The sequence below is a fragment of the Alligator mississippiensis genome, chromosome 2 (genome assembly GCF_030867095.1).
Source record: "Alligator mississippiensis isolate rAllMis1 chromosome 2, rAllMis1, whole genome shotgun sequence".
In the NCBI taxonomy this organism is placed as follows: Eukaryota; Metazoa; Chordata; order Crocodylia; family Alligatoridae; genus Alligator; species Alligator mississippiensis.
The window spans coordinates 176,281,270-176,305,663 of record NC_081825.1 but is presented as its reverse complement, the minus strand read 5'-3'; the positions used below and the strand labels follow the sequence as shown (position 1 = coordinate 176,305,663).

General features: G+C 53.6%; 1 protein-coding gene across 3 annotated transcripts in view; it reads right to left on the bottom strand.

Moving 5' to 3' along the window:
- Window positions 1–5,775: 5,775 nt before the first annotated feature.
- Window positions 5,776–24,394, bottom strand: part of CARNS1 (carnosine synthase 1) — a 27,251-nt gene continuing 8,632 nt past the window's right edge. For 2 of the 3 annotated variants that reach the window (XM_006260083.4, XM_014607286.3), the window contains 8 exons: window positions 23,737–23,989; window positions 23,251–23,340; window positions 17,469–17,956; window positions 16,975–17,173; window positions 16,224–16,309; window positions 15,015–15,246; window positions 11,520–11,788; window positions 5,776–9,116 (listed from right to left, as the gene is read on the bottom strand). In XM_006260083.4, the coding sequence (XP_006260145.3) occupies window positions 7,881–9,116; window positions 11,520–11,788; window positions 15,015–15,246; window positions 16,224–16,309; window positions 16,975–17,173; window positions 17,469–17,956; window positions 23,251–23,340; window positions 23,737–23,989 (2,853 nt within the window). In that variant the 3' untranslated portion in view covers window positions 5,776–7,880. Of the gene's footprint in view, window positions 9,117–11,519; window positions 11,789–15,014; window positions 15,247–16,223; window positions 16,310–16,974; window positions 17,174–17,468; window positions 17,957–18,257; window positions 18,394–23,250; window positions 23,341–23,736; window positions 23,990–24,394 lie in introns of those variants that run through there. The other variant, XM_019496782.2, reaches the window with a different exon arrangement.

The window sequence follows — 24,394 nt, the reverse complement described above, 5'->3', positions numbered from 1 at the left end:
TCAGTTCTGAATTCAGTTCCAAATTTGGCTGATCAGAGCTCAAGTGTTCAAGACTGTGGTGCTCCCACCGGCAAGTATCTTCCCTCCCAGACTCATCCTCAATCTGGGACTTCAGATACTCCCAAATCCATGGCAGGCATCCTATGTGCAAGCCCCAAGCCCAGAGGCTTTGGAATTCATATGCCCCCTAGTCTCACTTGCCTCTCACCAAAATGCCAAAGGAGCAAGCTAGAGGAAAGGCCACAAGCATCCCCCATTGCCATAAATTGCGTAGTTGAGATCCTCTCATTTGGAGGCATTTGTAGACTCTCACAAGGGTCAGCCTGCCTGCAGTGTAAGAGACAGGTCTTGACCCTTTAACTATACTTGAGTCCATTCAAGGCCGAGAAGATGGTATGTCCCCTGCCAGGCTGGAAGGGCCTGTGAGACTGGTTCACCTAAGGGCACCCTCTTTTACCTACCCCACCCTGCCTGCCCCAGCACTGGTTCTCCCCAGAGCAAGTGCAGCAGCTGGATGTCTAGGTTCAATGCTTGGGGCAGGAGAAGATATGGGGTGGGGGAGAAGCAGGCTGCTAAGCCCAGACCTCCCCACAGCTCCCAGCTGGACCCAAAGGGCAGATGTCATGCCTGAAATGTCACTGCTTCTAGGGAGCCAGCTCGACTGAGGACCTGAGTCATAAAGAGGGCAGAGGGCCCAAGGGACTGAGAAGGGGAGGTGGAGGGAAATGCCAGGGGGGGCAAGGTGTCTGAGAGGGGGCAGAGATATACCCAGCAGGAGACAGGCTGCAGAAAAAGTCAAGAAGATACCTTGGTGTGGCTGCCAGTTTCTGCATTGATCTGTGTGCTATATATGTAAATTATTTGCAAAACCATAGCTTATTTGCATACTAGCTTCCTCTCTGTGAGATTTGTAGCATTTATGCATTGCTGGCATTGAGTCTCTGACCTGCACCAAGCCTCACAGGGGCAGTGGCCCTGCCCTGGAGGGGCTGAGGTCAGCTTGGGCCAGCTCCTAGAAGTGCCTGGCAGAGGAAAACAGCTGAACAGTGGCTTGGTGCTCCCCTTGCTCCTGTCTGAACCACCCTATGCTATGACTGAGTCTTGAGTAGTCACAAGGGCCCCTAACATTGTTTCCTTCTTCCATGGCACATCAGCAGAATTTGCTCCATGGGACCTTACGCCTACAGCTCAGCCCTCAGCCTCAAGCTACAAAGGGAATAGTAGTTGTTATCCTGCCTGTGGCCTGGCCCCTCCACCAGCACAGCACACAGATGCCTACTTCACCATTTGGTTGCTTCTGGCTGGCCATAGCTCATTGTGCCACCAGCATCTGGAGTTGTGTCTGTGGCTGTGGGAGCAGAGCGGTCTCCAATGAACACAGATGGGATAGTTGGGTCCCTCCACTCACCGGAGCCATTCTGAAGGCCAATATGGCGGAGCCTCAGGTCCTGCAGGTTAGCAGGCTGCGTTTCTCTCATCTGATGTGATCTGCAGTGCACCATCTCCAAACTGAGAGGAGGACATTGCCTCCCAGCCCTATTGGGAGGCAGAGGTATAGCAAGTTCCTTCAACACCCGGGCCAGGGCAAGGGGTGGGGGTATGCCTACCACTGGAGGGGCGGGAAAAAAAGGGGAAGAGGAACGAAGTCTTACCTGCCACAGCACTCCATACAATAACAGCAAATGCTACTGTTGCCACTGCTGCTATATCAGTGTTGGCTAGGTTGGCAGCAGCCCTGTGGCATGAGTTCCCTGGGAGCTGCCTCTGCTGCCCTATTCACTCTCCCCCCCCCCGCATACTGTTGGGCACAGGACTGTCTGTGCATGGGTCTGCAAATACACAGTGCAAACTGTGTAACGGGTTTTTAGTGTGCTTTGATCTGCCAAGTGAACCACAAAGGCTGCTTGGCAGAGTGTTGGATGTAAAGTTATATATATATATAACTTATATATATATATATATATATATATATATATAGGAAAAAAAAAGACTAGGTCTGCTGTGGCAAAGACTCCCAAGGGCATGGGGAGTGGTGCCATTCTGCTTGCCTCACTCGCCACTCTCCCTGCAATACACAGCTAGGTGCAGGGTTGTGCCTGCCTGCCTCCTATGGTAGGGCAGTGCAGGACTGTCCCTGCCATAGCAAAGATTCCTGGGGGGCCAGGGGCAGGAGGGGGGTATCCCACCCTGCTTCCCTCCCCAGTTCCCCAGTTTTGCCACCAGTGGGAGGCCTCAATTCCTAACAAGACCTGGGAAATGTATGAAAATATTAACAGCAGAAGAGCTGGGATCTGCTTCAGAACATTTAAGGGACCATGATATCACCTTGCCTACCTGATGTATAACTCAAGCTATATCAGTCTCCCCAAGTATGGAGCAGGGAGATGGGAGCTAATGCATCTTCCAAAGAGGTGTCCACTGTTAGGACTCCAGGCTGAGAGAAAAGGACCCACCCTGTCCAGCCAGATGAGGTTATAGGGGAGCCCATTCCCCTTCCACACTGTTTTGCCATCCACGTGGACATGTGAGGCAGCTGTCATATGCACAGGTGGCATGAGTGACACGTGGCAGGTAAGCCCGTGCAGGGCACTCCTCACGCACCAGCACTAACCCAGGACCCAGCGGCACCTGAGTTTCCTGGCTTGGGGGATGCCCTGCTGCCACCCAGGCTACCACATCAACCCCTGTAAGGGGGAGGTGATTTGCTGCTTAAATCAACCCAGGGGTGAGCAGCCAATCACAGAGAGTCTCCAATGGTGCTTTGCCATTCAACAATAAGAACTCCAGACACTACCTCCTTCCAACCAATGGACTCAAAGATTGCAAATAAATGAGGTAGGAAAGGTGAGGTTTGGCTGAGTTCACACTTGCACTAATGCCATGGATTATTGACTAGGCTGTAATTAAAACTGGAGGGCCATGTATGACCGTCATTGATAAAAGTGTCTTACTTACAAGCTACTGAGGCAGGAAGCAACTGTTTATTTTAACCTCAGCACAAGAGAGAAGTCGTCTTCATCACTATATTCCAGCTGCCTTTATCCCCAGGTAGTTCCTGGTACTAAGTGGGCTTCAGGGGCCTGCTGCAAAAAGAAGCCCACCACCTGCATCTGGGATCAACCCTAGGTCCTTCTGGTCTTTAGTTAGTAAGCCTAGTGACTGAGCTACATAGCTCTGGACTATCATTGATAGCATTGGTTAATTAATGGGGTGACGGTGGCCCATGCTTTGGATTCCAATACAGTCCCACCCTGTGGAGTATTGGGACCAGCCCTTCCTCCCCTAGAGCAGCTCAAAAACTTGAAGAACCCTACACAGGAGCCATTTTCAGCTCTCAGAGCAGAGCACTCCCTTGGACCTGGTCCTGTCTGCGCGCCACCATGGTTGGAAGATTTATCAGATGATTTATTCTGTTCCTCTGTCCCAGGCACAAGCCCATCCTGAGACGGCGTAACCGAGGGAGGAAAGGGTTAAATCAGGCCAGGTGAACTCATTCCAAGGGCAGCCACCAGGTGGCATGGTTATAGGGTCTTCCCAGTTTCTTTTTTCAGGGCCTGTCTACACTGGGGCACACAAGAAAACTAATCTGAATTAACTTCCAGGTGAATGGATTGGATTGCATTAAAACCCTGTGTGGACCTTCTTATGCAGAATGAAAGTGGCCTCCATTTGCTCAAGCTCATTTCCATCCTAGAGCAAATTGAACTAAAACTACTTTAATTCTGTCCACACTGGGATTTAATGTAGTTTAAAGCCAGACCTTTAAGTAATTCAGATTAACATTTCCTGAGGTTCCTGTGCAGATAAAAACCTATATAAGGTTTTCTCTACACTTAGTATGAGAGTAAGTTTTCAATGTTAGGCAAATCATGCTGGGTTGCTAGCTCTTAGTTATATAAATGTTTGATGGGCAGGGAAGGCAGCAGGACAGTTTGTTCTCTGCCCTGCATCAGTGCTGGAAAGAGCGTTACTCCCTCGGAGCTGTGCATTGGTACTTGGCTGAGATCCCTGGAAGACGGTCTGTTTGCATGCCTTCTGTGCTGTTTGTAACCATCTCTGTGCCATGAGCAGTATGTGCTAATAAAGAAAACTGGGCTTAAAATATGCTCATGTTGCCAACTTCTTCACCACTGGAAAGCTCACCTGAAAGGTGATACTGGTATTTGCTTCCATGTGGCAGGGAACAGGTTGGGGGGGGGCAATGGGGCCAGCAGTAGACCATCTAGTACTGCCTTGGGGCCAGCTTTGACTCAGTACTCTAACCCGATGCATTCAAACATCTTGAGACGTTCTAATATAATTGCGCAAGGGTAGTACTTACCTTTCTATAGTGTGAGGGGGCTGAGCTCAGACCAGGTGGGTAAGAATCATTTCATCCCCCTCTCCCAGCCAGATCTCAATTATCCCCACTGCCTCCCGTTATCCCCCCAGGCACTGCAAAGTCCTGACCAGCATGGGCAACCCTAGTGCAGACAGGTTGCTGATGCACTGAGTCTCATACTCATTAAACTTGCTCCAGCTGGGACTTCCAGGCACCCATTTAGTGCTGAGAGCCCAGAAAATGCAAATAGGGTTGCAGGAATGAGCTGGGCCCTATCCCCCACTGACCAGCCTTCCCTGCACAGAGCTGGCTCCCAGCTAAGCTCAGCCCAGCTCTACTGGAAGGTCTGAGGCCTGTCTGCAGGTTAGTGCTCTGGAGGGAAGATGGCCTTAAAAGACAAATGTGCCCTCAGCCTACAGGTGGGGTGACTGGCCTACAGCCACAGTGGCTGGCAACTCCCTGCTCCTGTCCTAGCCCTGCAGGCAGGTGAAAGGTTTAGGGCCTCCAGTTCTTCCCCAGCTGGTGGGGTAGGAGCTGAGTGCAGCTTTCCCTATAATTGACCTGCTCTAGGGGGATAACAATGGTAGCACTTCTGCAAGGGCAACTTCGTGTCATATTACACAAATGCATACATGCTTTGGGCTTACTTGTAAGAGCCATCCCCACTTACCAGCCCCAGACTTGAGTGAATGGCCTCAGGGGGCCAGGTCCAGAGGGGCTGCCCCAGGGAGGGATGAAGGACATCCCAAGAGCATCTGGCAAAGCCTGAGTAGTTTCGGGGTATTTAGGAGGAATGGGGCCAGCAGGAGAGTTGGGCATCCATGGGACAAGGGCTGTGCTGCCTGGGAGACTGGGTAGGCCTCCAGCCGAGAAAACACCACAGGCAGGAGGATCAGCTCAACCTAGTCTCCTGGGTACAGCGTGGATACTGGAGGGAGAGGGGAAGAAGGGCATTGTCAGGGGCAGTGGCTCACAGGTGGTCAGCTGGCCAAGGGATGCAAGGGGAAGAGACACTCTGGGTTAGATCAGCCTGGACAGAAGCAAAAAGATGCATCTAAGCTAGATGGGACTGACAAGCTGCTGTGGTCTGGGCAGCAAATCAGGATCAGAGCCCCCAGAGTGCCTGGGGCTTAGCAGCACCGGCATGGGGGAGGGTATCTCTCCAAAGTGTGGGGCACTGGAGGAAGCCAGTCTCCACCACGCCTGCTGCTGCCCCTCTGGAAAAATCCTCCAGGGTGGGAGACAGAGCTTGGGGGCTCTAAGAGCCCCAAGGGACTGGAGACAAGTGCTGGGGCTCCCTCGTAGACAGTGGATCTGGAGGAGAGGGGTCACTGACAGTGCCTCTTGAGTTTTCAGCAGATCCTGGATCCTTCTGCCTCTCCATCTTCCTTCTCTTCTGGATCTGTCTTTGGCCCCTGGCAGCCCAGGTGTGAATAATGCTTCATGGACCCACCTCCTTTCACACGGCTTTTTATTGGGGAGGGACTACTTTGTCCACCCGCCTCAAGCTGCTGCTGGTTACAGGCAGCGGAAGGACAATAGAGGTGGGAGGTGTCACAAGGTCTCTGGGCCAGGCTGACTGAAGGACAGGCCCACCCCGGCACCTGTCCTTGGGCTCCATGGAGACACCAATGATGGACTCCTGCCCTCCTCCAGCCGTCTTGGCTCAGGGTCTCTGCTCCCTTTAAAACAGCACAAACTTCCAACTGCTCCTCCTCTCAGTTAATGATGTCATCACCTGCTAGTGACCTCAACTCTTGCTCTCACCATGATGGCACGCTCTGGGGGAGGCAGCAGGAGCATGTGCACTTTTAGAGCAGCAGAGACACAAAACCAGTTTCCAATACAGACCCGTTCTCCTCTGCTTGGTTGTTTTGGTGCTGTCACAGGGGACACTAGATGTACTAGCTGGTTATTGGAGTTGTCGATTTGTTACTGTAGGGTCACTTAGGTGGCATACATGGACTTGGTATTGTTGGGTCCCTTAAGGGTTGTTACTGTAGGATCACACAAGGTATGAGTTGTTATTCTAGTCATCGGGGAAGTCTGTGATCGTTTGTTACTGTAGGGCTACTTTAGGGCACTAGTTCATTACCTGACAGTCAGCTGGGGGTGCTGGTGCTGCAACCACGAGTTGGTTATTGTAGGGTCACTAAGACAGCATGTGTTGGTTTCTTATTGTAATGTCCCAATAGAGGACAGTTTTGCTACCGTATAGTTACTGAGGATGTGGGGGCTGGCTTGTTAGTGAGGGTCACTCAGGCTTGTAGTTCATTATTGTAGGGTCACTTAGGGGCACTCCAGCTGCATGCATTCATTTTTTAATTGCACTGGGGCTGTCCACTCTGTGCTTTGTAGGGACACACACACTAGTTTTTGCTGTTGCCCCATCCCTCAGGCCACCGGGACTGGTAGCACTGGGCTGTTATCACTGGATTGCTCTGGCACTCTGCAGTTGGCCTGTTATATCCAGGTTGCACTGGCACTGGGTTTGTACTGCAGGGTCACTCTGGAGCCCTGTTATTGCTCTAGGATACACCTACTGGTTAGCATGCCCTTTAGCACTCCTGAGCGCTGTTTTTTTTTTATTGCAGGCTCATGCTGGGCACTAGGTGTGCTGGTTTGTTTATATAGGGTCTCTCATGGGCACTGGGGCTGGACAAGCTGGCTTATTTGCAGGGTTGCTCTTAAGTCCCTGATACTGCCCTGGACAGTGCTGGCTCCTCTGGGTGTCAAGGGGCACACATTCATGCCAGGCTGGCTGTCCGGCTGGCTGAACTAGGATTGCCAGCTCCTGGGGTTATCCAGCATCCATTTGGGTTGTTCTGGAGGCTGAGGAGAGGTGCAGGGGGTGGTTAGTGGGGTCGAAGCTGGGACACAGTGTGGGCTCCTTTGGTAGAGCAGGGCATAGACAAACATGGGGAAAGCTGCACACAGGGCAGTTAGCGTGCGTAGGTAGACTAATGAGCATAGAGGGCTTTGCATATTGTGGCAATGAGCCTGGGGCTTTGGGTGGGCTGTTACTGTACAGTCACTGGCAGCCTGAAGTCTCCACACCTGAAGACTCCAAGCCCACACACCAAACCTCCAACCAGGGCTACATGAAGCTCGTATCCCGGGCTGGTGCAGGAGGGTCTGTGCCCCATGAGCCCATCTCAGAGCTGTCAGGCATGGTCTCCATGGCACCCAGGAGCCAACAGAGGAACAGATGTGACTGGGGCAGGTAGCAGTGACAGAGGTGATTATGGACAGGGAAGGACTCCCTGCTGAGGAGGTTGCTCCTGAGGGTGGGACAGGGCAACTGGGAGTTAGGGGGACCTGATGGGGGAGCAGGATGCATGTTGTGTGGCTGCAATCCCACCAGCCAAACACCACCTCCCAGGGGCTGGGGGAGAGATGATAGGCTATTAGGTGGTAGGGGAGAGCCACATAACACAAGCCATGGGGCCCTCACTGTGGGGGAGAGGAGGGGAGAGACACTGGGGATGGAGGGTCAGGGGCTCATAAAGGCCTTGCTGTGGCCTGGCCCTGCCCCCCATCCCCAGGGGCTCCCCAGGGGCTATTTGAAGTGGGAGAGGAAGTGGGCCACTGGGTACTGGGGCGAGTCAATGCCCAGGGCCTGGCAGATGCTTAGCACCTTGAGGCAGGCCTCGTGGCGGCTGGGGCCACCACAGGCCACATTGCAGTAGGGCTCCTCATACTCTCTGGAAATAAGCTTGTCATCCAGAAGGTTGAGGCGAACAACGCCGCCCTCGTGCAGGGCCTGCAGCGTCTCCAGACTGGCAGTGGACTTGAGAGCCTGCATGTGCTGTGACACCACGCACATGACTCCCACCAGGTGAGTGCGGGGCTGGGGCCAAGTGGGCAGCAGCGGTGCCACGCCACATGCTACCATGACTGCAGCCAGCATGATATCCACGCCGAAGACCTCACGGATCCAGTCGCGCAGGTAGAAGCCACCCATGCGGGGGTTGATCTCGATGAGCTTGGGCCCAGCTGCTGTCAGCTTGAGCTCCACATTGAAGACACCATCAGTGAGGCCGCAACCGAGGCAGCACTGGTAGGCAGCGCGCACCAGCTGGGCCTCACGGTCAGGTGGCAGGCAGGTAGGCATGCTGGCTGCTGTCTCCGTGAAGCAGGGCACACGTGTGGGCCCGTTGTCGGACACAAAGGCAGCCAACATACGCCCCTCAAAGATGACCAGGTCAACGTCGTGCTCTGTGCCTGACACATACTCCATGAGCAGCATGGCATTGCCCCAGCCCAGCCCAATGCCCGGGTGGTCGGTGTCTTCCCGCAGATCCTGGGAGATCTTCTCAAAGTGCAGGTGGCACTGCTGGGCATCCTCCACCAACTTGACACCCACAGCACCTGCCCCATACTCCAGCTTCATGACACCTGGGAAGGACAAGTGGTGGGCAGCTCGCTCCACGTCAGCCTGGCTCTCCAGATGCCAGCAGGGCACAGCATAGACGGCAGCGGAGGGCCAGCCCCGAGGGGCATCTTTGCGCCGGCGCAGCAGGTGCTGATGGGTGCGGCTCTTCTGCTTGGCCACCCGCATGGCAGCTGTGGGACTGCAGCGCAGGCCCAGCTGCTCGCACACCAGAGCTGTCAGCACCATGCAGTCATCCCAGTAGGAGAGGCAGCCGTCAAGGTGCAGGCCCCGCTCCTGCACTAGCTCTACCACACGCTGGGCGTGCTCCTCATCCCGTTTGTGGTCCGTGCTGTCGTAGTGGATGAAGGTCTGCACCAACTGGGAGGCAAAGTGGTTGGGATCCGACTCCACCAGGTGGATCTGGAGCAAAGATGGGGTGGGGGAGGGAAGGAGGTACAGAGACAGAGGAGGGTAGAGGGAGAAACATAGACACACACACATGCGTGCACGCACGCACACGCGCGCGCACACACGCACACACACACACACAAGAGAAGTGGGAAGATGCAAAGAGGAGGGGGAGATCAAGCAGGGGTCACTAACATGGAGGTGGGAAAGCCCCCCCCCTCCCCCCCTCCTTGCTGGCACTACAAAATGGGATGGTCCTTGAGCATCCACATCCCACTGTGTGTATATTTTGTGGCAAAGGGAGGACTAATGGAGCATTCCCCTCCCAGCTGTCCTCCAGGCATGGGGCAGATAGCAGAGTCAACAGCCTGGCCTTGTGCATCACCCCATCATGTAATGGGGATGGAAGGATCCATGTGCCAAGCAATCCATGCATGTCCCCGCCCAGTGATGAAGGTGGGGGGAGGAGAATTGAGCAATCCATGTACTGTGGGCACCACAGGCACCACTGCCGGGGAGGATGGGATAGTCCAAGCCATGGGTCAATTTGTGGCTGGATTCCAAGAGTGGGGAAGTGGAATGTGACACACTGGTGTTGCGGGAGGAGACTGGAATGACCCACTTGTGGCCAGAGAAGGGAGGAAAATGGAAAGCCCAGGATGGGTGGAGGGAATCAAAGGGCTCACTTGGGCCAGACCCACATGGGGAGACCCCTTGTTCTGTGCGGCACTCCTGGACGTCAGCGGGGAAGTGACAGCCTGTTCCATGAAAGTTGTTCCATGAAAGGGGTGAGGAGCAGTCATGTGGCAGTCCACTCAAGCCCACACCTTAAAGGAGTGGAGGGACCCCCACAGCGTGTTACCCAGAGCTGGCACAGTGGGGTCAAAGGCCACAGGGCTGCCGGGAGTGGCTGCTAGCCCCCACCCCTCTGAGCTGAGCCCACTTGCTTGGGTCCCATGCTGGGGCTTTGGCTCTTGGTCCTGATGGAGCTGCGAGCTGGCCCTATGAAGGTGTGCTAATTCTCTCCAATAATTGCAAGGCCAATGTGCGTTGATTCTGGAGTACAATGACAGTGGTATCGTGGGGCTGATGCTCTGATAGCCCAGCAATGGGGAGTCTGTACGTTGCTCCCTGCTGCACTGGGTTGTTCACTCTGGTTACTAGCACTCTCACCATTCTTAATTCTTGGTGCTTATGCTTTGGCAAAAATACCCTGCCACTCCAGGATTGCAGTTGCAGGAGAGGTAGCATTTTGTCACCTCTACCCCATTCCTGTGGTGCTGGAGATGAGCCAGGCCAAAAGTCACTAGGCCCAACAGGAAAAGTGAAGCTAGGTCTGGGACGCAGACCATTCCATTACCGTTTGTCACAGTGCAGCATCCCAAAGCTATGAGTAGTGGGAGCCCCACGGAGGTCCCCAAGGCCTGGTTCTCCATTCTGCCTGGAGTCAAGCACTCATGTCCCTTCCCTAAATCCCTTCCCACCACTCCTGCCCTGTCTGTCCTCCGTCCTTCCAGCTCCTAAAGCCCTATCTCAGCAGTATTTTCTCCCTCCTCCCCACATGCCAAGATAGCTCCAAAGCCCACTGAGGTACAAGCAGTGGGCAACATGATGGGCAATCAGCAGGTGTAGCCGGGGCCAATACTGTGTAACCCTTCCCAGCAATTTAAAAAGAGCCACAGTTCTCAAGTCAAATTCCTGGCTGGCAGAGGGAAAGCATGCATGTGCCAGTTACCCAAGGCTGAGCGCCAGACTGGGGCTGATGGGAGGGAAGACGTTAGGGGCAGAGTTAAGGGTATTTTCCATTATGGGTGTTTTTGATTTATCCTCTTGCCTGTTCCCATCCCCCTTAGTAGTAGAGGGATCTGAGCTGTGACAGAGATGAAGCAACCCCCTGCACAGATGAGCAACCATGGATAATGCAGCTAATGCTTCAGGCTTTTCCTTCCCAGGGCAGGGGCAGGGCCAGGCTGTTCAGGTCCAGGTGGCCTGGGAAAGCTGGAGCCTCAGGGAGCCCCACTTTCCCCCTGCATCTACCCCAGGTCCCTCGGAGCCTTGCCCAGACCCAAGGTCAGGAGAAATGAGGAAGATGCTCACCCTGGGAGAAACAGTTTCCCTTTGAGCCAGAACTTGGGCTGTGCTAAGGCAGCCCTGCTGTGAGAGATTAGGGGAAAGGGGGGGTTCTATCCAGCTGGGATGTGGGATAGGAGGTATCCCCATGGCTGGGATGCAGGGAGGAGCCTCCACAGCAGGCATCCACCTCCACTCTCCCCTGTTGCAGGCCATGTCACGCTGGCAGGGTCCCTCTGGGAGCTGCTATGGCGAGCCATGTCCCTTGGCCCTTCTCCGTGCTGGGGGTAATAATGGGGGCGAGGGCTGCGCCGGGCAGGCTAGGGCCGGGTTTCCGCATCTTACTTTTAGCCCGTACTCCCTGGCCGCCTCCCAGACGAATTTTTTGCTGACTCCTCCAGCCCCGATCACCAGCACGTGCTTGCCCTCCATGAGGTGGCACTGCGCACGCCGCAACATCGTCTCCACCAGGGGCTGGGACGACCCTCTCGGCACCCCCACCGCCTGGCCCATGGACTCAAAGAGAGCACAGGTCTCAAGGCACAGCTGGGAGTTCATTTCCAGGGCCACCAGCTGCAGCACCTCTTCTGACGAGGTCAGCAGAAAATCCACACCTGCAAGAGAAATGGTGGCATCAAGGCAACAGTCACGAGTGTATGTGAAATGGTGGCACATGGCACAGAGGTGGGACCCCTCCCCGGCCCCTGATGAGAGACACTGCTGGGGAACAGGAGGGCTTGATCCATTAAGCAAATTAATACACTCTGACTCGCTATGGAACTCTCAAGGAATTGGAAGATGAAGTAGCTGAGCTGCTCTTAAAATACATACCCTTGACATCTGGTTGCTGCACCAGAAAGAAGTCAGCACTGTACAAAACAAAAAGGATCCTGGTAATGTAGCCCTGAGAGGCTATCCCAGGAGAAATGGATTGGAATGATAATTAAAAGCAGAATGATAAAATTAGATTTTATCATAGCAAGAACATCAACTTCTGCAAAGGAAAAAAAAATGCCATGCTAATCTAGTAGAATTCCTTGTATGCATCTACAAAAAAGGTCCAACAAAAACTGACTGAGGTAATTTACTTGGACGTTCCAAAGAATTTTGAAAAAAACCCTTGAAAAAGGAAAGAAATAAATACTCATGAGAGGCAAAGCATCATGGTGGTTCAAAATACTGGCTTGGAGATAGTGAGAGAAGGAGTAGGAAGAAATAGCATAAGGGTGCCATGAGGTTCCATATTACGGTTGTTTAGTTACTGTAGTGTTGAAAGGTGGAAAGCCATCAAGGTGTCCTTGCTCCACATTATGCAGAGACCTTGGTAAAAACAGTGGCTGTGCCAAGCACTTCTAGGAAAGGAGAAACAATTAAGCCCGCCTGTTTGTAGCCATCTCCATCTGATAAAGAAGGGGTCATCCAAGGTCCATGGCAAGTGAAAGCTAGAGTGTGAGCACAAGTGGTTCCCTGCTTGCAAATGCAGGGACTAGGGGACTGGTTTTGCAGCCTGTAGGCTGTTACAGGCAGAAACCTAGAGGTGTAAATAGACAACTCATTAGACATGGGTTTGACCCAGATCTAAACAGGCACAGCATCGTCATTCACAGGTCATCCTTCCAAGCTGCACTGTTGCTCTTCTGCTAGTAGGAAGCCAGTAAGAGCATGCACCCTGGCTGGCTTGCCTGTGCAATAAGCCACAACAGCTTTACAGACGCACACAGCCATGTCCTGGGAGAAAGCCTTAGCACATTTTATCCTGTGTCCTTCAGAGGGACCTGAAGCAGGGCAAGGGACTTGTAGGATCCCACAAGCAGACTTTCTATTACTGGGACAACTGCCATGTCTATTTACAGCATAAGAGAAGGAGTTGTGAAGAAGACTCAGAGGAAGCAGAGAGACAAAGCTTCTCGGACACAAGGCTCGCTGGAATGGCAGACATGGGGATTTCTGAAAAGGAAAGAGCCTGCTGCTAATTTGCTTCTTCTGTGTCCAGTAGAACAGGACTTTGTTTCCATTCTTAGTAAATAAACAAAGTTACATCAGAATGCACCAAACCTACCAATTTCTCATCCAAAATTAAACAACCCCATAAGGCCTTGAATACTGACTAATTGTTTGGGACAAAGGACAAATGGAATGAGGTGGAACAGGGAGATAGCAGCTTGGGGAGCAATATTCACTGAAGACTCCCAGGGCCAGATCCTACGCCACCTATTCGATGCCTAAGCACAATCCTATTCCACTCTGCTGAAAACACGTTAATGTGCCTATCTTTGTAACATGCCAACAACTCAGTCAAAAAACTAAATGGATAAATGTAGGGAACAGGAGAAGAACCCCTCCACTTCTTGAATTAACTATTTTTTAAGGACTCGAGGAGGGTGGAATATGAACACACTTGGGCACCTAACAGATGGAACTGGCTCTGACCCCAGCTTCCTTTGGTTAGTTCAGAGCAAGGACAACAGTGAAGAACTATGAAGGAACAGAAGCAACCTTGGGCAACAGGCAGCTGCCTTACAACAGATGGATATGTTCAACCATAGATGCAGTGGAATGCATTTGTGATGCTCTTTACCTAAGGTAACTACAAGCACTTAGGAAAGACACCTGGAGCAATGTTGTGGCTAGCTGGCAAGAAAAAAATCTGCTCCTTATATGGCTACAGCAGTGGTTCTCAACCTTTTTAGACTCCAGTAACCCCTCAGTAGACTCAAAACACCCTTCAGAAAAGGTCAGCTCTTAGTTTTCATTTGTTTTTTGACTATGGAAAAATAATGAGCGATTCTTCAGTTACAAAGAACTCAGAAAGCCCACATCAGATCAGAATGTTTTTAATGGGCTCCAATTTGAACTCTCTGGCTTTATCTTGCAAATCACGTGTAGGTATTTGCACACCCTGGCTGAGAATTGCTGGGCTACTATCAAACAAGCCCCAGAAGCTATCAGAGTATATAAGGAATAAGATGGAGACTATGAATACATGTCTATAGTCAATGGCATGGTCTCCCACGATGTGCAATACCAGCCAAGCCATCAGTGGTGGGGTAGGAGGTGGCATTCATAGGTGGTGACAACCATGGCCAAATAATTGGAAAAGCTCTCAAGAGACTGTGGAAAGGAGAGGGAGCGTAATAAATAATGAATGCAGTACAGATGGTGAATCTGGGATCACCCCTTCCTTTTCTCTCATTATAAACACACAAAGGAGACTAAAAATGGCCAGTCCATAACAGATGAAGGACATGATGTCCCCTATGGGACTCCTTGCTAAAAGATCTCACCGAGATCAAGAACTCAGCAGAATGTTTAGAAGGATAACTGGGCATTTGTATAATACTACCTTGCTCTCTGACACCTTTTCCTTGGGTTTCTATAAAGGTGGCCAATGACTGTCTTATACAGGTAGAGAAAGCAGGGCAGAGGATAAAGAAGTGAGTTATCCCTGCTCTCCTGACAGGCTAGCAGCAGAGCTGGGAACTGAACTCAGATCCCGAGAGACCTAGTGCAGTGCCTATCCACAAAGACACATTACCTGAAGATACCTATGGATTTTGCAACCCTCTAGAGCTACATTAAAGGGGAAATACTACAGTTCAGCTTTGAGGTGCCACTGATGGACAGGGCTGGGGGAGCAACCTTCCCTGGGGGCAGCTTATTTCAGAGTTGCCCAGTAAGGGGCAGCTTGCACCTTCTCCTGAAGCAGCAGGTCCTGGCACTGCTGGAGAAAAGATAATGGGTTAGATGGATCCCCATGTCCAGCTGGCTGATTCTAAAGCACCCCATCATTCTGTGATATCCTCTAAATGGTCAAAGGGGACGAGTGACAGGGCAGCTCACCAATCACATCGGTCTGGGTCCTACGGCCCCCCCGTTGTTCCACCGAGAGCTCTGCCTCCATTTCCATGAAGGCCCTCATGGCAGCCTCGGCCTTCTGCTTGATCTGGGCACGGATGGCTGTTATTTGGGCCTCATCTGTCATGCCCCACTCCTGCAGGCTGCTCTCCAAGGTCTGGGGTACTGTTGCTTGGTGCTTCAGGGGCTTATCAGCCCGCCCCATGCCACACACCACCTGGGGAGGGAGAGGGGGACAAAACCCAAAGCCATAAAAACCTATGCCTCTCCACCACTGACCATGCCCAGTGCTCCTGTGATGTCATCAAACCGAATGACTTCACAGCTACCCAATTTGATGCTTTGCTTGCCTCACCCTTCCAGGACCCTGACTGGCTGCAGCTCTTTCCTCCCACTCAGGAAGTGGGATGTATCATATACACAGATGAGGGGGAAGGGAAAGGAGCTGTATTAACCAAACAGCGGGGGCAAGTGCAAGACCAATGATACTCATCCTGGTGCCCTTGACAGATAAACCAGAGATGGCAGAGCAAAGAGGCATAAACAGCCCCTCCCGCTAACTGGCTTGGGTGCAATGGTCACCTAAGATCCCAAGCAGCAGGAAGCAGTGGGATTATTGTCCATCACATTACACATTCTTGACCAAGTTGTGGGGAAGGCCCTGGATCCTGTTCTCCAACTCTCTGCACCAGCCACTTGCCCTGCCTTGGGTCCAACTCAGAGCTGGCACACCCCAGAGAGCAAAGGCTGCATATATCATGTATTCTCTTCCCTACAGCATCCAAGTCTCCCCTTCCATGGGACAGGATCTGATCCATGCGCTCTGGGATGAAAAGTCCTGCATACTGGGTGGAAAAAAATCCTAGGAGGAAAAGCTGGCACTCAGGGGGTGCCAGCTCCAAATGCCACACCCAGGGCAAGGTCCCCCAACCACCATAGCGGTGGCAGAAGGATGGTGACTAGGTGCGGCCCCTCTGGCCACAATCCTAGAACTCCTGCCGCTTTTGAAATCTCTGGAGGCGGCCTGTCCGAGCCTGGTCCTTCCCCAGCCCATTCACCATCCCTGGTCAAAGTCTGAGTGGGACGGGGTCACTGGCTCCTTCTCCCCCTGGTGCAGGACATTCGGGGGTGGTACAAAAGGCTCAGACAGCTGCGGAGATAGGGAGGGGCATGTGTTCTGGGCTGCCCCGTTACCTTGGTCAGCAGAGGCTGGTCTGCCCAGGATCTGCAGACGACTGTGCAGATCCGGATCGCCAGGTTGGGCCTCGGAGATGTGCTGCCTGGGAGGGGCGAGGGGTGAGAGGTGGGAGGGGAAGGGAAGAGGGCAGGAAGGAAGTTAGAGGACAGATGGAGGGAAGATAAGAGAGGGTAAAAGAAGAGAGAGGGGGAGATGGGGCAGGGGAGGGGAAGGAAAGAAGGGAAGGGATGGAAGGGGCAGAAGAGAAAAGAGTGAAAAGCAGAGGAGTGGAGGAACGGAGGAGGCGGGGGGTGGCAGGAGATGGAGAGAAGCAGCGAGGGGGGCAGAGAAAGAAATGGTGTCGGGTTTCATGCAAACTCGCCGCACAGGGCGGCCTCCTCTGCCTCGAGGGATCCAAAGTTTCAAAGACGGCAGCTGCCCCCGCTTCTCCAAAGGATTCTGGGATTCCAACATGGCAGCCACCCCTCTTCGTCCCACGGTTTTTAAGGGTCCAAAACGGAAGCCACCCCCTGCCCTGGAGGATTCGGGGATTGCAATATGGCAGGCAAACCTCTCCCAAGCCACCTCCCAAGCCACCAGCAACTTGCAAGCCAGTTCTCCCCGTCCACAGTCCACCCCCAAGGGGTGCCAGCTCCAAATGCCACACTCAGGGCAGGGTCCCCCAGCCACCACGGTGGCAGCATGGGGGTGGACTAGGCATGAGCCCCTCTGGTCACAGAAGCAGGGGGCAGCTCTGGTGTCTCTTACACAAGGAGCTGTTGTCAGGGCTGCTGAACTGGGTGAAGCGGGCGGTAGGAATGAAGGCCTCCACTAAGGCGCTTTCCTCCTCCTCCAGGGTCTCCAGGAGCGCCAGCACAGCCTGCAGCACAGCAGCCTGCTCCGCTTTGACATGGAAGCTCACCGTGTGCGCCCCGCTCCAGCGCCAGCCCGACGGCTTCACCACTACCTGCAGGGGGAACAAAGGCACTCAGCAAAAAGGCCAGGGCTGTACTCCCCTCCCTGACCCTCTCTTCCTGGATGGGGTCTGCTCGTGCTGTTCCCTGGAACCCTCTGGGGGTTGGCTCTGGGGCTGCCCCCCCCCATCTCTACCTGTGGGACCCTTTGCTCATCCCTCCTCCTGCCCCCCACCCCCAAGTCCTCTATTGCATGCCCCCCTAACCTGGTTGAAAGGTCTCCTATGCCAACTGCCTGCCCTGACATAGTCAAAAAGCCCCCTCCCCATACTAGGAGCCCTCCCTCACCTGACTGTAGGGCTCCATGGCGCCGCCCTGTAGGAAGGCACCGACCTCCTCCTGGACGAGGTTCTCCTGGCCCTCCTTTCCGCTCAGCTCCACCACATGCAAGGAGCGCTGAGCAGCAAGGCCCTGCAGGAGCTGTGGGCGCTGGAAGGTGAAGGCCAGTGTGGGCGGCACCCCGACCTGTGCCCGTGCATCCAGTAGCTGGCGTGTCAGCAGCTTGTCCTCCAGCAGGCGGGCCAGCTCCCCTGAGCCCCCCGTGGGACAGTCCAGGTCACGGGCCAGCTCCCCTGCTGATTGCTCATGCTCTTTGCAGGGCCCAAAGGAGCCCGTGAAGTAGGTGACACGGCGTGGGGGCGAGAACTCTTCCAGGAACGTGCGCCCACCCTGCTCGAAGGAGATGGCTTTGGAGACCAGCAGGGATGACTCCCCAGGGCGCAATAACGACGGCACCTTGGAGAGCCAGCAGGGGGACAGGCACAGCAGCATGCTACCTGGTGGAGCAGGCAGATGGGCAGTGTTATATCACCATTCAGCCACCATGACATCACCAAACACCACTAACATTCATTTCCCCCCTCCTCCCCAGCACATGCATGCATCCCACTTCACAAACTAGGCAGGTACTGGCTTGATTTCTGCTAGAGACTAAATGGGGGACCAGCTGCTGGCAATGTCCCAATGTGGGGTTAGGGGTAAATGGGAAGTGCATTTAGATGGGGGGCTCTCCCCTGGCCCCTCTGCCCCAGGGCAGCGCTACGGAGCACTAAGCTATTGCCAGAGGCACCATCTTACCCAGACACAAAGCAGCTTCTTGCCCTCAGACAGCCCACACGGGCACAGCCCTGTTCCAGCACAGTCACATTTCAATCCCTTTATTGCACCTAAGCTGTGCTTAGGCACCATGTTCTGTCCCAGCCTTCCTCCTCTCTGCTTTCTGCATGCTGTTGCTGCAGGATGGTGATATCAGCCGCTGATCCCACCCTAGAGGTGGCTGCGTTGCCTGTCTGGCACTTGCATAAAAGCCCTTGGAGTCAGGCCAGGCCCTCGCTCACTGATTAATCCGATTAATCGCCTGGTTGGGTTTCCCAGCTGAGCTCCTGGCCAGGCCAAGGCTTTCTGTCCTGCTGCTAGAAGGGCAAAGGAATTGGACACAGGAAGGACTCAGCCTGGGGCCAAGGGAAACTGGAGCTGCTGGGCTTCGGTTACCTACGGCCAGGCCCTGGAGCCAGGCGGGGAGAGTGCCAGGAGTGCGAACAACTGCTGTGCAGAGAGACAGACAGCCCCCACACACGGGCCTGGCTCAAGCCTGCCAGCTCTGAGACCTGAAGGGGACAAGGTCATGCTGGGGGACACACTCCAGTCTCTGCAGTTGCTCGAGGCCAGGCAAGGATGATGGAGGAGCAACCCCGCATCCACCCACACTACAGCAGAGCCAAAGAGGCTGGCATGTCAACCAGCAAAGCCAGACTTGGGCATCCCTACACTGTCCCTGCCCCACTCCTCTAGCAGCCCATCCCCCTCTGCCCTGCTCATTTTCCTCTAGTCTCTCCTCCCACACCCCTATCCACCTGCTCCTCCTCCAGCCCATGTCCCCAGATACCAACTCATGCCTTTCCACCTCTGCCCGTCACCATCTTCCCCCACCAGCCAATGCCTCTCCTCACCCTTTCACCCTCTGGCCCTTCAGGGAGGGAGTCTGTGCAGCCCCCACTCCAGGCTGAGACCAGGAGCTCCCAGCCACTCTCCAGGTGCTGCCTCACACCCCCAACCAGGGCTGGTGGGGGCCAGAAGCAGGAGAGAGTCTTGTACTTGCCTAATGGAATGAGGCCCCTCAAGACACAATCCCATCCCACATGAAGATCTCCTCCCTCCCCTCTGCAGAATGGAAAATCCTGAAACAGGACACAAAGGAAACAGGTGCCAATGCCAAGGCTTAAAACCACAGAGCTCGGACAGCAGGAAGGGGGCCAGGGCAGGGAGGTGGGGAAGAGGCTCCTCTCCTAGCAGAGAGGGCTGCTCATCTGCAGGGAAACTTTTTACATAAGGGAGAGATTTGAGAGTTCATAAAAACCATTTCAGGGGGCAAGGGGGAACCTGGGCTCCTCTGAGGCCTGAAGCCGACAGTTTCCTCATGCTCTGGTGTACTGAGGCAGGGAGAGATGTGTGGGGGCTCCAGCATGCTCTAGAGTGGCACATTACTTGGGCCAGGGAGAGTACAGGGAGATATGATGCTTGAGGCCTGAGTCCCTGGGCTCCTACTGCCCCCCAACCCCAGAGATGGGCTGTAAATCAGAGTGCCCACAGCAGCCTGGCAAGTGCCCAGCAGGGAGAGCCCTACCAGGGCTAGGTGCCCCACCCCAAGGACCTCTCCTAGACTCCCTCCTCCAGTCCCACTCACACCAATGCACCCCCAGCCTCCTCTGCAAGGCCCAAGCCCTCCCTCCTCCTGCTCCCCCTTTCCCTATCATATTCACACTTCCTATTCCCTACTCCTGCCCCCCACCAGAAGCACTGATCATCCCTACCCCTCACTAGGGTCTTAGGCTTCCTCCCTCCTTCATCAATGCCCCATATTCCTGTCCCAGTCATCTGCCTCCCCAACTGGCTCTTGTGATGCTCCTCTTGTTCTTGCCTCCTTTCTCCTCATTCGGGCTTTAAGACCAGCTGCATCCTCCTTCCTGCCCCATGGTCTGGGTGCCAGCAAGTCAGGGAGGGAAGCGGGGTCATGGACTGCAGAGGACAAACAGACCCCCCTGTTCCCAATGTCATGCCGAGTTCCCCAGCTGTGCTTCCCCTACCCTCTCACATACACTTCAGTCTGTGGCAGCAATGGCAAGGGGAATCGTTCTCAGTCCTGGCAACCCCTGGGCTTAAGCACATTCAGTTGCCCTGTGAGGAAGGAGCACAGTAAGTGCAGATGGAATGGAGTTGCTGAATTTAGTCCCTCTTGAGGCCATGCAGGAGTTTGAGGCTTGTAAATTGGCTGATGTGGGGCAGGTTTTCACCAGGATGCCTAAGGATGAGTTCCTGGCAGCAGGGCAACCCCATTGCCACCTTGCAAGCCTCTGCTGCAGCACAGAAAGACATGGGAACTCCTGACTAAAACAGTCAGACCTATTTGCTATGTCCATGGGATGGTGGAGTAGGCCTACCAGGAAAACTATTAAGCTTCCCTTGATTACCAGGAGGCCGTGAGATGCATACCACCTGATTACTGAGGACAGCAAATGAAAAAACAGGGATGGGAATGAAGGTCACAGGGTGATGAGGGCTCCAAGGGGGGACACCAAGCAAAGAAGACTGGCCAGCACCCAGGGTCTTTCAAACGTATCCAAGCCAGTGGACACCATCCAGTGAAACTCTGCCTGGAGACATGTGCAAAGGAGTGCCAGGAAGACAGTTTCATAGGATGCCTGCATATGAGCCTGAAGGCTGCTCTGATGTGCTGTAATTACAGCATGTCAGCGCAGGCTTAATTAATTAAGTCTGCTGGAGTGTGGTAATTACTGCACTCCAGCCAGCCTCCATGTCTCGTGTATCAGCATCCCTGCACTTCAGAATGATGGCTGGGCACTTTAACTAAAGCTAGTTCAATGAGCTTTAGATAAAGCACCCCCGCCACCATTTTGAAGCACAGGGATGTGGATATACCAGATGCTCCAGGCACTTTCGTTAGAGCCACTCTAATTAAAATGCTCCCCATGCACATGTGAAAATTCCCATATAGTCACCCAGGGTGCCCTGGCCAGGGTCATCTCCCTGTTCTGGTAGATGGAGAGTTTCACCAGAGGCAGGAGGAGCTGAAATAGTCAGAAGAATGCTGTGAACAATGATCCTTCCAGTCTCATTGTTGGAATAGGGCACAGATGACTTCTGATTAAACTTCCCCCTTGCTTGATTAAATTTTTTACATTACAGGCCCTTGGTGACATCTACTCTATCTGTAACAAAAACTCTTGCAAAAGCACAGCAGCAGGTGTTAGTTCAGAGTTTACAGGCATCTCTCAGGTTCCAATATCTGTCTTTAAGCATGTTCTTACCCTAAACCCTTTCCCCACCTCAACCCAACCTCTTACCCCAACCCCCTTGCCAGCCCTAACTTGGCCCTTCAAGATGGGCCACCCTCAATGGGTAATGATCTATTATACCCTGCTACCTCATCCAGCCTTCACTCCACTACTTACAGCTGTCTGCCAACACCCAGGTTTAGCTAGGGACAAGTCAGAGGTTAATGGTTAGAGTAGATGCACTATTTCTCAACTTAAGCATTTGAGGGTTAGCTTCCCTAAAGCTTTCCACTTCTCTATTACAATGCTGGAAAATCAGCACTATGATGTTCTAATAATGTTTCAGTCAACAGTATCTATTAAATGTGCATTCAGAGCAAGAGACATTGTGAGCCAGATTTTATTCAACTTATTAAGTGAATAAGGTGATTTAGGATCACATTTAGATATCTATTCCACCCCATTTCAGTCCCAGCTAAACTATTAGTAAAAAAGATTGGTAGGTCTCCCTCCTCCTGTATTGAGTCATAGTCTTAAGGGTAAGATGACAGTGTGTTATAAAAGTAGTTGCATGAATGGATCTTCAGGGACTTGAACAGGGTGGAATAGAATTGCACTTAGGTTCTTAAGTCAAAATCACATGGCTAATAGGCAGAACAGGATCTAGCTCTTTTGTTTTTCTTGTAACCTGGGAATTTCCTCCTTTATTTATTTTGTATTTTATGAAAGAAGAAAACAGCCCCTTGGGTGTCATTTCTGCTTCTTCCTTGTTGGCCATGAGTGCTGATTGTGTGTCTAGGGAATGTGGTAATGGGGAAGGAAAATGTAGCACCCTTTTTAATTGGATGTATGGATGGGGGGTGTGCAGGGGCCGACAGGCCACACACATACACATGCACATATGTTTTGGTGAAAAAGAAATAAAATTGGTTTATATTTGCTGACTGGATGCAAGAGGAGGGGGATTGAGGGGCATCTTCTGCCCCCTTGCTGTCCAGAGGGTGGGGTATAATGAGGGGCTGTACAGACACCAGGTCAGCAGACAATTAGAGGGAGCTATTTGGTGTGGAGAAGCATGTTATTGGCTCTGCTCCAACCGTTTTCAACAGAGACCCAGTGCTCTCTCAGCCCTCGTGTGGCCTCCTGCCACAGGGGAACGGTTCTCTCTCTCTGCCTCCCCACTGCCCTATGGAGCCCTCAGGCACTATAAGCTCTGGATCCTCTTGGCTCCAGCTGGCCTAACAGAGGCTCAGAGCCAAAGGACATGCTCTGGCTGCCCTTGGCATGCATGTTAATCCACCTCAGCAAATAGTCCCCCTGGCTGCTCAGAGCAAGGGCAGAAGAAATAGTGGCTGCCTCCTTTTGTAAGGACCCCCCACTAACCACCCTATTAACTCAGTCTCTTGCTGAAGAAAGCAAGGCAGAGAAGTGACGAGAGCTCTTTCTAATAGTCTTCTTCCCTCTCACTGTCCGGAGAGCAGCACATACCAAGCTGGGGATCTAGTAAAACAATTCGGATCTGGTTCCCATCTGAGTCAGTCCAGCAGCTTTAAGTGAGTCCAAGCCAAGGGCTTGGTGACAAAGAGAGCCCCACCAAGGACACCCTGGCTCTGTCTTGAGGTGGCTACAGCCAAGCCAGTTCTGGGAACTGGGGAGTATTGGATGCTGAACCTCATGCCCCTTCATCAGGATAGGGCCAGAGAATGGAGAGTACTGTCCCCAGCACACAGGCAGGGGTGGCGAGGCACAAGGCCCTAGCACACTGACCCAGCACCCACCTGGGCACTGGGAGCCACCCTCCAGTAGGACAGACAGGTACGAGGTGGGGGACCCTAGGATGCAGATGGTCACTTCCGTGGAGCTGAACCCTAGGACAGACAGGAAAGGGGTTAACACATGAGCCCTGCATGAGACAGGAATGCCCCCCACTCCCAGCCACACCCTACCCTCAGCCTTGCCCACCCTGCCTTCCCACTCCCCACCTGTTCAATCCCCAGCCCTGGCTACCCTGCCACAGCATCCAGACCTGTTTTCCCTTCCCTTAGCCTTAAACCAGCCCCACCCTGTCTCTGCCTGGCATCTGGTCATATATAGTAGTACTGGAGGACACCCTGATACCCACCACACATCCTTCCCTAGCAAGGATCCTGCCCCATCCCTGCCCTAGGAGGAACATAGAAAGAGCTCTCTGCAGGGCAGCCCTGAGTACCCGGGGTACAGTGGAGGAGCTGTGGAGCCCCAGAGGATGGGGTGGAGGCATGCACCTGTACACGGCTCCTTGGTGCGGTCAATGGTCTCCGGCAGCCCCTCCTGCTGGAGCATGCCCTGCAGCAGGTCATAGTAGTAGGCAGTGCAGGCACGAGCATGGCTGTCCTCTGGTGAGATCTTGCAATCCAGGGACACATCCTGCCGCCAGTGCGGGCGCAGAGAGCCGATGGATGGCAGAGGCCCCTGCTCAGCCCAATCCAGTTCCTTCAGGATTAGGGGCTGGTCCACATTGATCTGGTCCAGAGACAGCTATATCCAAGGGGTTGGGAGAGAGAGGGATGCCCTGACCACTCAGAAAGCAAGAGATCTGTTGATCTGGAGGGGGATGGGGGTGTGTGGAGGGGGGAGTTCATGCCTTGGGGTGTGGGGATCTGAGAGTGCAGTCCTCCATTGCTGATGCCCCGGGGCACAGGTCCTGCTGGGCTGGGAGGGTCTGCATAGGATCCAGACTGGGGTGGAGGGGGGAGGGGAGTGGGGGAAGGTGCCAGCAGGCCCAGCTCATGGCACAGGGGTCAGGGATTGGGCACGTGTAGGTTTAAACAAAGAGGCTGTTCTGCAGAGGGGTCACGTGGGGCGGGCACTAAGCTGCTTGGAGCAAGCTCATAAATAGATCACACTCTGGAGTCATGCAATTTTAGGGGAGGCAAGGCAGGG